General features: G+C 40.0%; 1 protein-coding gene across 1 annotated transcript; it reads right to left on the minus strand.

The window, feature by feature from the left end:
• Nucleotides 1-4,463: 4,463 nt before the first annotated feature.
• On the minus strand, nt 4,464-5,189 carry LOC108546627 (uncharacterized PE-PGRS family protein PE_PGRS46-like). Its single transcript, XM_017898829.1, has one exon. It carries the CDS (start codon nt 5,187-5,189, stop codon nt 4,464-4,466), a length of 726 nt encoding a protein of 241 aa, XP_017754318.1.
• Nucleotides 5,190-12,415: the final 7,226 nt, after the last annotated feature.

The following is a 12,415-nucleotide window of genomic DNA, read 5'->3' on the forward strand; positions in this document are numbered from 1 at the left end:
GAAAAGCGTCTTTATTCTCGTACATAACCGGATTTCTCAGCCACGGGAAAAGATATATAATAAGCGTATTATCCTCGGTGAGTAAAGTGTTAAGCAGCAGGTTCGATGATTACGAGGTTGGTTTTGATTCACACTTTACCGAGTTACCTTAGGGTAGCACAGGGCAGTTAAACTCTTTGCTCGTCTCTTTTCTACACCGGGCTATCGTTACCTCCCATTTTCTGCGTCTCGATTCCCTGAGACATATTCTATTTTTCCCGTGCCGGTCAATTTATAAGATATAGTTAAGGAAACACTCTGTAATATTACATTTAACAACCGCTAGAAAACGCTACATCGATCCCTCAGTGTTCAAACCGTCGTAAAATCAGCCCTTCGATAATCAATCTCAAGTGCGGAAAACGAGTATCTCGATCGCCCAATCCCAAATAGTAATCATCAAGTAGAACTTATTTTTCGAGACTATGGAGTAAATCCACTTTCCAATAAATTCGTCACAGGTAAATTAACGGGTCGAATATTCCTTGGAAAATTAATAAACTACCTTTGCTATCCGACCCCTTCATTCACTGCTACCACATTGTGTTAACCTTTTACCCAAATTCTACAAAGTTAATCTCGAAAGTTCAACGGTCAGTCTAGAAGATCTTGGACCAATTTTCCGAATTGGAAAATTCCCGAAATTACCCGAGACGATAAAAATATTTCAAACGACTTTCAACGTGATTTTTACCCCCAGGTCTACTTGGAAAATTAAAAAATGATATTCTTTCTCAGCTTCCAAATACCTCTTCAATTTTTATTAATTTATCCTCGACTACCCCTACTCTATTACAGTACAAAAGCACTGTACTAATTCCTGATACGTCAAAGTCTCATGAAACTGACCCTTAAGTCTTTGCAAAGTAGACCCACTGCATAGAAATTTTATTGCATTTTAAATAAAACAAAATTGCTATAGAACTAATTTTCATAAAAATTAATTTATTTTCACGATTTTTCAGATAAAACCAGGAAAAAAAGATTATCACAATAAATCTTCCACTTGCAACAAACGATGAACCTGTACTGATATGTTGAACGTTACCAACACAAGTGAATACATTTGTAACATTTGTCAAAGGTATTACCAAATGCTTTACGTAAATAAGACGAAATATAAACCTATACACATGCAACTGTTGCAACAACTAAAAATGTCCCACCATGCATTACGGTGTATTAAAAAGGTGGGACACTTTTAACGCTAGAACTACCGATTTTTAATGAGTACCTAACTATAACGTGCATAGAATATAGTCATTTCAACGATACGATGAATACGAGTGAAAATATTGATTACATTTCTTTCTTAATACGAGTTGATACCAATTTTATTCTTAAAGCAGGTGTTTGTGTTCGGTGATTGCGAAAAGGAAAATTCTGGGACCAGTCATTTTGACTGGGTTGGTAGTTCTAGTGTTAATAATAAAACAAGTTTATTTAAATAAAATATTATGGCCATTCGGAGGAAAATACTGGATTCTCGTGGATTAAAGAGACGAGTATAGACGGAGTCAGGTTTATCATTGCCTATATTTACTTCTATGCTGGAGAACTGGATTGACAATGAGTTAAAAGGCGACGATACCTCTAACTGTAGGACTTTTTGCTAATTTGTCTAATAAACAACAACTCCTTTTTAACACTAGAACTACCGATCTTTAATGGGTACCTAACTATAAGGTGCACAGATTATAGTAATTTCAGCGATACGATGAATACGAGTGAAAATATTGATTACAGTTCTTTCTTAATACGAGTTGATACCAATTTTATTCTCAAAGCAGGTGTTTGTGTTCGGTGATTGCAAAAAGGAAAATTCTGGGACCAGTCATTTTGACTGGATTGGTAGCTCTAGTGATAATCCCAGTGTGCCCCAGAGAGTTGAAGAAGCTTCCAATCATCTTACCCTCCACTCTCCTAAACTGAAAGTAACTCATCTCAAAACTGACTGATTCGCAACACCCTTTCCCAAATTCCAAAAACCCAGGTGGGACACTTTTAATCCCAGTGTGCCCCAGAGAGTTGAAGAAGCTTCCAATCATCTTACCCTCCACTCTCCTAAACTGAAAGTAACTCATCTCAAAACTGACTGATTCGCAACACCCTTTCCCAAATTCCAAAAACCCAGGTGGGACACTTTTAATCCCAGTGTGCCCCAGAGAGTTGAAGAAGCTTCCAATCATCTTACCCTCCACTCTCCTAAACTGAAAGCAACTCATCTCAGAACTGACTGACTCGCAACACCTTTTCCCAAATTCTAAAAACCCAGTCTCCTTTACCCCCCTCTTAAGTCTACTTCCTCCTCAACGGGGCACACCCATGTAACGACCCACCCCTGTCTGAAAATCAATTAAAAAATCTGGAAACGTTGAGCGTGGAGCAAGGAATATCCCGGTTCGATTGTTCCAGCAGGGGAAGACCACATCTTTAAACATAACCCCACGGTGCAACGACGTCGTGGGACATATACTGGCGAATGTTAAGAGGTCCCTTTCGAGCGTGTCCCCGAGCCACGGTACCGAGGCCAGGATGTAGTATAACGTACGTCCAAGGCAGGCTGCTGCTGGGAATACAGCGTGGGTACTTACCTTTAGCCGAGAGAGCCGATCGCCTTTCTCAGAATTAGATAAGTCCCTTTATTGGTGATCGGATCACAGCAGCAGCAGCAGCAGCAGCAGCAGCAGCAGCAGCAGTAGGAGCAGCACAGCGGCAGCAAGTTCAAGGTTGGCTGGTTAAAAATAACCAGCTTGGCGGACTCTCGCTCGCCAGAGAACTGCCTGCTGCCGTTCCCTCCGCTGGCTAAACTCGACCGGAAATCTACTGTCCGACAGTGAACCGAGTTTCCAGCTCCCCTGGCGCGGCTGACGGTGATTATTCTTCCAAACGCGTTGACGATCGTTCTAAAACAAGGTTAGTCGGTGCTTTCGGTCCCGTTGCCTCGGATTTCGGTGCAATGGTGAGCTGGATCAGCTGGATTCAACGTTGGAGTTGCCATTGACGAGAGAATCCAGCGAGGATGCTTGCAGGTTAGGTGTCCAGGCTTGGCTCCTTGGAGTTACCGCGAGGATGAGCTTGCCGGCTGGACTTGGACTGAGCTTGGTCCTTGGGGTCCTTTATTAGGTCCTCTATTAGGCCTCTAGAATCGATGTAGATTGGAAGATCGGTATTTATTTGTCGTTGGTCTTCCTTCTGAATTATCCATGACTTACTTGCATTTGCTCTGATGAGGTTGGTTGAAAAATTTGTGGCAAAATTGGAGAAGAATCTGAAGGCTATGAACATTATAGAACTGACAGGTGGTTAAATAGTGTTAGATTAGGGGATTTTTGCAGTAGGTTGTCTTTTGGGTAGCTGTGTAATCCCTTCTGATAGAGAACTAAGAGATTTGAGATTGAGAAATTTATGGTTCCAACGACTGGAAAGCTACTGAGAGTTTCATCGTGAAATTCATTACACTGCAGGGTCTTCTTTGTGATATTTAGTTACGAGTAGCTTTTATCAAAAGATAGTTGACAGTAAATAAGTAAATAGTGGATCATGGACACACGTTCTTTATCATCTTCTTGTCCATGTTTATCTATTGAATGAAATGTGAAAATTCGTGAAAACGATGCAAGGAAAGTATTCCAACAGGTGTTCCAGGCCCTCAAACGATGTTTGGTGTGACAGGTGAATTCCAGGAAATGAAAAATCCCAGAGTATCTCTTGCTGACAGCGAATCTTATCGAGTGACTGCATGAGAAGATCGAGATAATCAAGATCGTCTGATATCATCTCTCCAATTTCGATCTTACAAAGTAGTTTCTTACAATTTCCCGTCGTTATCCACGTGATTTCATATCTGGCCACTAATCCTTTGATACACGACTCGTGCATACGAAACGTGAACTCTAGCGAGCAAGTGCTTCTAAGAATCTAGATACGAATACAAGAGCGAACGAAGGAGGAAAACGCAGTCTAAAGAGAAGAGCAAGAAAGCTCGTATAAAATTGAAGAACCACGGCGCGAAATTACCACGTCGTTATCTCAATTATCTCAGAAAATAACCTCAAAATCAGGTAGCACCTAACAATTTTTCGCTCCTCGTCTCAACTGCTCGTCTCGACATCTCGTCTCCTATCTAGGGATCGCAAAGCAGATGAGACTAAGTTCTCAACGATCATAAGCAAAATTCAGGAAGTATACTACTCAATTTCTGAATCTCAACTAGCAAAGGGAGTAACTTCTTGAAAATCAGCCAAAATGGCGACCTTCTTCCATTTGCTATGCTTCCATTCTTTCATCCGTCCAATTAACAGATGATTGCACCATTAAACGAAAGAAACCATCCAGAATTTCACCATCGCACAGAATTTCATCATCGCCCAGAATTCTACCATTGTTCAGAATTCCACCATCGCACAGAATTACACCATTATCTAGGATTCCTTCATTGCCAAAATTCCCCCATCGCCTAAAATTCCTCCATCGCCTAGAATTCCACCATCGTACAGAATTCCACCATCGCTCAGAATTTTACAATCGCCCAGAATTCCACCATCGCCCAGAATTCCACCATCATACAGAATTCCACCATCGCCTAAAATTCCACCATCGCCCAGAATTCCACCATCACACAGAATTCCACCATCGCCCAGAATTCCACCATCACACAGAATTCCACCATTGTCCAGAATCCCTACATTGCCAAAAATTCTACTATTGCCCAGAATTCCACCATCGCTCAGAATACCACCTTCGCCCAGAATTCCACCATCGCTCAGAATTTTACAATCGCCCAGAATTCCACCATTGTCCAGAATTCCCCCATCGCCAAAAATTCTACTATTGCCCAGAATTCCACCATCGCTCAGAATACCACCTTCGCCCAGAATTCCACCATCGCCCAGAATTCCACCATCGCCTAGAATTCCACCATCGCCTAGAATTCCACCATCGTACAGAATTCCACCATCGCTCAGAATTTTACAATCGCCCAGAATTCCACTATCGCCCAGAATTTCCCCATCGCCCAGAATTCCATCATCGCCTCGAAGTGAATCACGCTGCACAATGATCGCGCGAATAAAGAAAATCGGATGATCGATAAGGTGGCAGTATATGGAAGTGTAACGGTATGCAGAAGCATTCAGGAGGCTTTTCATCGCCGTAGGAAAAAGCGAAGTTTCAGTAGCCTGGAACGCGGCTGGCCCGATGCAAGCGTTATGACATAACTGTTTATCTAATTACCGATATTGTAACCTGGCTGATATACATATCGATGTACGTATAACTTCAGAATAATATAACGATATAATTTTACGAGGAAGACCGTGCAATTTGTTCTAACGATGCGAATAAAGGATGTGTAATTTTTCGCGATTCGGAATGCTATCGGCTGATACGTTCAACTGATCCTAACTGTTAATGTTACCTTGTAATAAATATCCCTATTTTTTCCTCACATCTTCCCCCTCCCCTGTCCCGCTTATTTATCAGCCTCTTATCACTTTGCATCGCCGCGTTACGAGGCAAGATCCGTTTCCTCGTCGCGGAAAACTTAATCTCGATGGACGCTGGTGGAAATCGAGACGATGGCAGACGTACGTCTAGGAAGATGGGTCTACATCGACAGGCTGTTCAGTTTAATTCCGAGGTATCTAATTACGAATTATCGTGGATGCACGCGTGACCCAGCCTGATAGTTTACGATCCGTGACGGCAGCATTTCTCGATTTAAAAGTAATGCAATTACCACGAGTGCTATTCAACGATGCTGGTTAAGTAACTCGCACGTCCGCCCGTTCGTGATGGCGCTCAGACCCTGCCCGTGGAACTGGTATCTTGTTTGGACATGCTTTTATCGTTGGTGTATGCACGGATTTTTAATTCTTCGCGCGGGTATTAAAAACGGCAGAGATATGAGATTCCAACGACATTCCGACAACATATCTCTTTCGAGGGTTCATTAATTTCCCGTCCCCATCGGACACAGCGCCGACTCGTTTCGCAGTGGGGTTAATAGTCGGCGAGATTGCCGGGATCTATCACGTTTTAATCGATCGAAATTGATGCAATTTTCTCGTGGCGAATGTTAAACGATGAAGATTCTCGTGCGCGATTATTTCGCGACCATTCCAATGGTCTACTACCTTGTTCAAGTGGTTCATTATTACTTAATTCGAACAAATTCCTCGATTTACCAGAAATTGGGTACGATACTCGAGATTTAGGCCTATCTACGCCACGTTTCAATCATTTTTAATGTACTTATTAATTATTTTGGTACACTGATACCTAATTGCGTGAATTCGCGTCATTCTATACTCCATTTTCGAATTTTTCTATTCCGATCACCTTCCAGTATCAGAAAATGAGAAAAGAAAAATTAATATACTCTCTAATCACTATATCAAACTATAACTATATACATCGTATTATTTAAATAATATTTTACTAGATTTATCAATTAACCAATTCCTAAATACATTATTCATACCCTGTCAATTACTATTCTCACTAAGGAAATCAAAAAATCGGAAAAGAAAAATTAACATACTCTCCAATCCCTATATCAAGCTATACCTATATACATTGTACCATTTAACTAATATTTTTCTAGATTTATTAATTAACCAATTCCCAAATACATTCGCCATACCCTGTCAATTACTATTCTCATTAAGAAAACCAGAAAATCGGAAAAGAAAAATTAACATATTCTGCAATCCCTATATCAAGCTATACCTATATACATTATACCATTTAACTAACATTTTTCTAGATTTATCAATTAACCAAGTCCCAGGTATATTCATCATACCCTGTCAATTACTATTCTCACTAAGAAAATCAGAAAATCGGAATAGAAAAATTAACATACCCTCCAATCCCTATATCAAGCTATATCTATGTACATTATACCATTTAACTAATATTTTTCTAGATTTATCAATTAACCAAGTCCCAGGTATATTCATCATACCCTGTTAATTACTATTCGCACTAAATCCCTGTAATATATTCATCAACTACACATCCTACTAATTCCAAATAGTCGTAGCTGCGATTCTAACCTCAATTTTATTCCCAAGCCCACCTAACCTCAATTTCATTCCGAAACCGAACTAACCTCTAAATCGCACAGTCTTGGCTATCGGCAACAAAGGCCAGAAATCGTGGTGAAGGAAGAAAGCCGATAACCTCGAAAGCGTAGTGCGCGATAACGGTCCGCGAGGTGGAGAACAGCATCGACACCTCGCGGTGGCACGACGGTACTACGAATAAATGGCACGAGCTGACCGCGCGCGCATAGCTCAGCTCTCTAAACGGCGCCACGGCGCGATCGCCGAGCGGCATAACGAGGTCGAGCGTGTTCGACCGGCTCTCGGTGCTCGACTTCGCGTGCTTTATGGACCTAAATATCGCGAACTGGGTAAAGAGCACGCGAGCGAACGATCTCGATGGCGCGGGGCCATCGGGGTCGAATCGAGCTGGGAAAACGGCGAGCAATTACTCGGAAGCGCGCACTAATCGCCGGCGGGATTCTTCCATCGACGAACACTAACCGTCCGGAATGGTAATGGAGGCTTTGGTGCAGGGTACCGCGATGCTTATGAACACGTGATGCTTGACACGAAAGAGGGGAGTTCCGATGCAGACGAGGCTTGTCGAAAGGCTATTGGACGATGTTGGGACTTGTTGCCAGTATATCTTAACGAGATTCGATTTTTCGAAATTTACTTATTTTTGTCTTCATTTTGGTACTAACTGCTAGAAATAAAACGAGATTATGAGAGGGCTAGGAATCTAGGGATATCTATGTACATCTTACAAATCATTTTTAAAATATGTAGATTGATATACACTACGTGTCGCAAGTATACAACTACCCTAAATTTTCAATTATATATATTCTTGTTAAAATTTGAAAGAGGGGAGTTTTGATGAAGACGAGGCTTGTTGAAAGGCTATTGGACGATGTTGGGACTTATTGCCGGTATATCTTAACGAGATTCGATTTTTCGAAATGTCATTTTTGTCTTCATTTTAGGAATAAAGCGAGGTTATGAAAAGGTCAGGAATCTAGGGATATCTATGTATATCTTAGAAACCATATTTGAAATATGAAGGTTCATATACATTGCGTGTCATAAGTATAAAACTACCCTAAATTTTAAATTATATATATATACTCTTGTTAAAATTTGAAGAAATTGAATATTCCGTAGAAATATTTGGATTATGTTTATTCTAAAAAAGAATAAACTGCAGAAGACTGATTTATTACTACTACATAACTATAGAACCAAACAATTGAATATTTTCTGTCAATATTTCGTCAGTTTTGTTCCGTCTAGTGTTTTGAGAGTGAGATAGTATTAATTAGGTTAATAATACTACGAGGAAGTTATTTAAATGAGCGAGGAAAAGGCAGAATTTTTGCTGTCCACAAAGGTAATCTGAAAATTGGTGAAATTGCACATTGTGATGAATTGTGAAATTATAAAATGAAAATAATATTCTTCCAATCACTGTAATTATGGATAATATTCGAAGGAATTAAAATTATTGTTAGACCATCTTGGAAGGTTTCCATCGACAGGATTATGAATTAGGTATGAAATAATAAAGCACCGTAGATGTGAATTCAACAGCGATTCCGTCAACGTCGCGTTTTATTGAATAATCAAAGTGGTAACACTATAGTAGTGACATTCCTCATAAGTGTAATAAATGATTAGCCTAAAAATTCTACCGCTGCATCGTCGTAGTGATCATCACCCTCATCACCATCATCATAATCGTCGTCGTTTACGTCGTCATATCGTTCAAAGAAAAAAGAGAAAATGAAAACTCTCTTCCTGAGTCGAAATACAAACGTTCCATTCTTTACACATATTAATTACTATACGCATATAATTGATATTGAGAGAGTGTTGAATTAAAATCAGTGACCAGCGTGTGTTTGTGTGTGTGTCCGTGTGTCTGTATCACTGTGTTCGTACTTGATATAACGTGTATTTTTATATGCATTCGTAGGTACACTTACGGTGTAAATAGTCCCGGAAGTGACGCGACGAGCTTCGCTTCCGGGACACGTATAAATCGCGGCCTAAAAATCACGACGTCAACAAACCTCGTATTCGGTCGCATACGTCAACGCCATCTATAAATCTACCTTACGTCGCTTCTCTCTGGCCACTCCTGTCCACATCGTATCTTCTCCCCCCCCCCCTTTTCTAATTTTCTCTCCCAACTTATACGTATTAAAAATCAACCGAAAGCCGAGTCTCGATTCTCCGCACGCCGATAGAAAAATTTCATTCTCACGGAAAAGCCGGACGCGGTCGCTGAATGGAATGTAAATTTGACTTTTCAACGGGACACGGATACTTTTGCGAATGTCAACCGATAAGCGTTCGTAATTAACAACACGAAACTGATCACCTTAACGCGACCTCGTAACTCTAATTGCAGAGACACAGTAGAAAAATAGACGCTTTAACCTTCTCGCAGATAGCTTGGCGTCGGCGCATCTCGAGGAGCAAAAGGAACTCACGACGAATCACGGAGAATCGACACGCTGCTTTCCACGATATTCGCAAGAAATCACGACGATGGACGCCCTCCGATTTGTCCCGAATTTATCCGAAGCGCGACTCGACGAGCGACGCTCGCTCCGCCTGGTAGACACGAGCCGTATTACGATTTTCGTACAAGCCACGCCGTGCAATTTCGCAGCCTCGTGTTCTCGAAATCGATCAACCGAGTCGATCGATACGTGTATCACGATACACGGTTGCTTTAGTAAAAGTATAAATCCGAATCACAAACTTGGGTGCATGCGAAATTGCGCGAAGTCGCCGATGATATAACCTCGGTTATAATAAAGCGTGTACGCCTCGTGTGTACCGCGACAAAACCTAACCAACAATCGATGCACGAAGTGACAAAAAGAAAACAAGCGTTTCAGTTTACCATCAAGAGAATCTCCGATCCAACACCAGCATCTCTGTCTTCTGTAACACCATCCTCGTCGATACACCGAAGAAACGAATAAAATCACGATAAAATCTCTTTACACGATCACCGCGGACTCGAACGACGTTTCACTACCGAATTCGTCGGATCGTACTCGTCCACACCGTACAGAGTCGCGGTTATCGACGGGAACGTCACCACTGCGCCACCTGTTATTGCACTATTGGGACTATTGCGAAGGAACGAATGTGACAATGACTGCGAGTCGAACAGAGCGACTTTATGTAAATGTTTATGTCTTTATTGCTGGGCGGCGTGGATCATTTCCATCGATAATCTACTCCACAGATACCATTCGCGATTGAGCTCCGTTTACTTTATTTCTATTGCGTTTTCTCGCCGTTATCCTTCATTGTTCTTTTTCTTTTTTAAATAAACTCGCGTATAACCGCTCGCGTAAATTATTGCCTACTGGAACGGAAGTTCCGTCGCGAGGCTTGAAATTTCGCGGTAAACGATAACGTACGTTTATACACGAAAGTATTCGATAACTTACACTTGCTACTTTTAAGACACGGTTAAATCGTAAAAAATTCGCAACTATTACTATTCTCCTATGATAAAGTAATTTAACGTAACTTTCTAAACGCGTTTCAAATTTGCATACCAATATACCACTATAAGAGAAGTTATCCAGAGATCAAATTAATTTCGAAAAATTATTAGCTTCGTGAACTATCGAATCTAAAATAAATACCAAGTGTCCAGAAAATTTAATATTAACCTAAAAATATGACAAAATAATTTTACATTGACGGAAGTCCGAATATTTTTTCCCCCTAATTTAAAAACTTTTAAATACAATTTTACATTGTCGGAATATTTTTTCTACCCTAATTTAAAAATTTTCTAAATACAATTTTACATTGACGAGAGTCGTGATATATGTTTTTCTCCCGCTTTAAAAATTTGTTTAATTTAATTTAATATCTGAATAATTTCCCTCGTTACTTTCCTTTATTCCCACGCGATAAGGATCGCGCGAACGTGTGTCATCGTCACGAAAATTACTTCGAATTGACTTTTCGATTAACCACGAAGTCGAGATGCTATGGACTGAAAGAACGAAATATCTTACGAAGGAAAATGAAGAAAATTCTACGCGATTCTTCCACGCGTCGAATCGCAAGGATCTCCGTCGATTATCTTCACAAATAATTTCTTTCATTTTGTTTTCTTTTTTCTTCGATACAGAGAATCATAGATAACTAAAGGATTTTCGAAAACGGTGCGACACCGAGCTAACAACGTATATTCTACATGATTAAAAGAGGAAAAATATAACATTAATAGCGACGTACGTCTAATTAAAAAAAAAAAAAAATGAACAAAGAAACAATCGAAGAGGCACGATCAAGAGGAGCTTAAGTTAATCGCCGCGCTCTTTTCTTTCCGCTTCGTGTCTCTTCATCGCTTTCTCTTTCACTCGATCCCTCTCACTCGCTCTCTTCTCGCACAATTAATCGCTACGGATCGTTAAGTAACTAGAGTTATTAATTTTTTTTTATTATTTTTTCTTTTTTTTCTTTTGTTGAAAAATAGGACACGTCGCTTTCTCGACTCTCTCGGTCCCTTATTCATCAGCCTCACTCTCTTTGATCCTCTCCGTCGATCACGAGGATCTAACACGCGCGAATTGTGGCAGCTAAAACGTTAAATACCAACGTATACGATTGGTTCCGATTATCTCGCGAACCCCCGACCATCGTTTTTCCCATTTCCTCCCTGTTTTCCGAATTTTGGGAGCAAGCATGTACAGAGTGTCAGAGAATTTTTTGAACGTATTATTCACATCTATAGGTAGTTTAGAAAATAATATACGTATCGTATTACACAGTCGTGGAGAAGAAAAATATATTATAGTTGTTTCGGAATTGGTCATGCAGGTTTCGTATTATATCTAGTATTATAGAATGTCGATTATATATTTTTATTGCTATGCTAAAATTCGGTGAAGCTCAACACTTAAGCATGCAGAGTGAATTATAAGCGCGTGTAAAAATTAACTGATGCTACGCCACTGATAGTCAAGATTTTACCCATTGCTAACTTTCGATAGAAAAATAATTATTCAACATCGTTATTCCATAATTCAGTGATTGTAAAAACCGTAAATAGCTTAAATCTCGCATAATTTTTCCTCCATACATGAAATTTATTTTTACTCTCCTTTTCTAATAAATACGAAAATCGTATATTCAGCATCCTAATTAATACTCAAACTATAATTTCGAGAAATTATTACAACCACAGAATTACTCGATATAATGATCTAAATATTCCAATATGATCCTAGAAGGTACCCCTTCGCTAAACAAAAATAGAAAACAATTTACCCCCCCCCCCC

The sequence above is a fragment of the Eufriesea mexicana genome, unplaced genomic scaffold, assembly GCF_001483705.2.
Source record: "Eufriesea mexicana isolate 0111107269 unplaced genomic scaffold, ASM148370v2 scaffold739, whole genome shotgun sequence".
In the NCBI taxonomy this organism is placed as follows: Eukaryota; Metazoa; Arthropoda; class Insecta; order Hymenoptera; family Apidae; genus Eufriesea; species Eufriesea mexicana.

What these genes read in the sequence shown, in the direction of transcription:
- LOC108546627 (XM_017898829.1), bottom strand. Translation starts at nt 5,189, where the DNA reads ATGAAAAGCCTCCTGAATGCTTCTGCATACCGTTACACTTCCATATAC.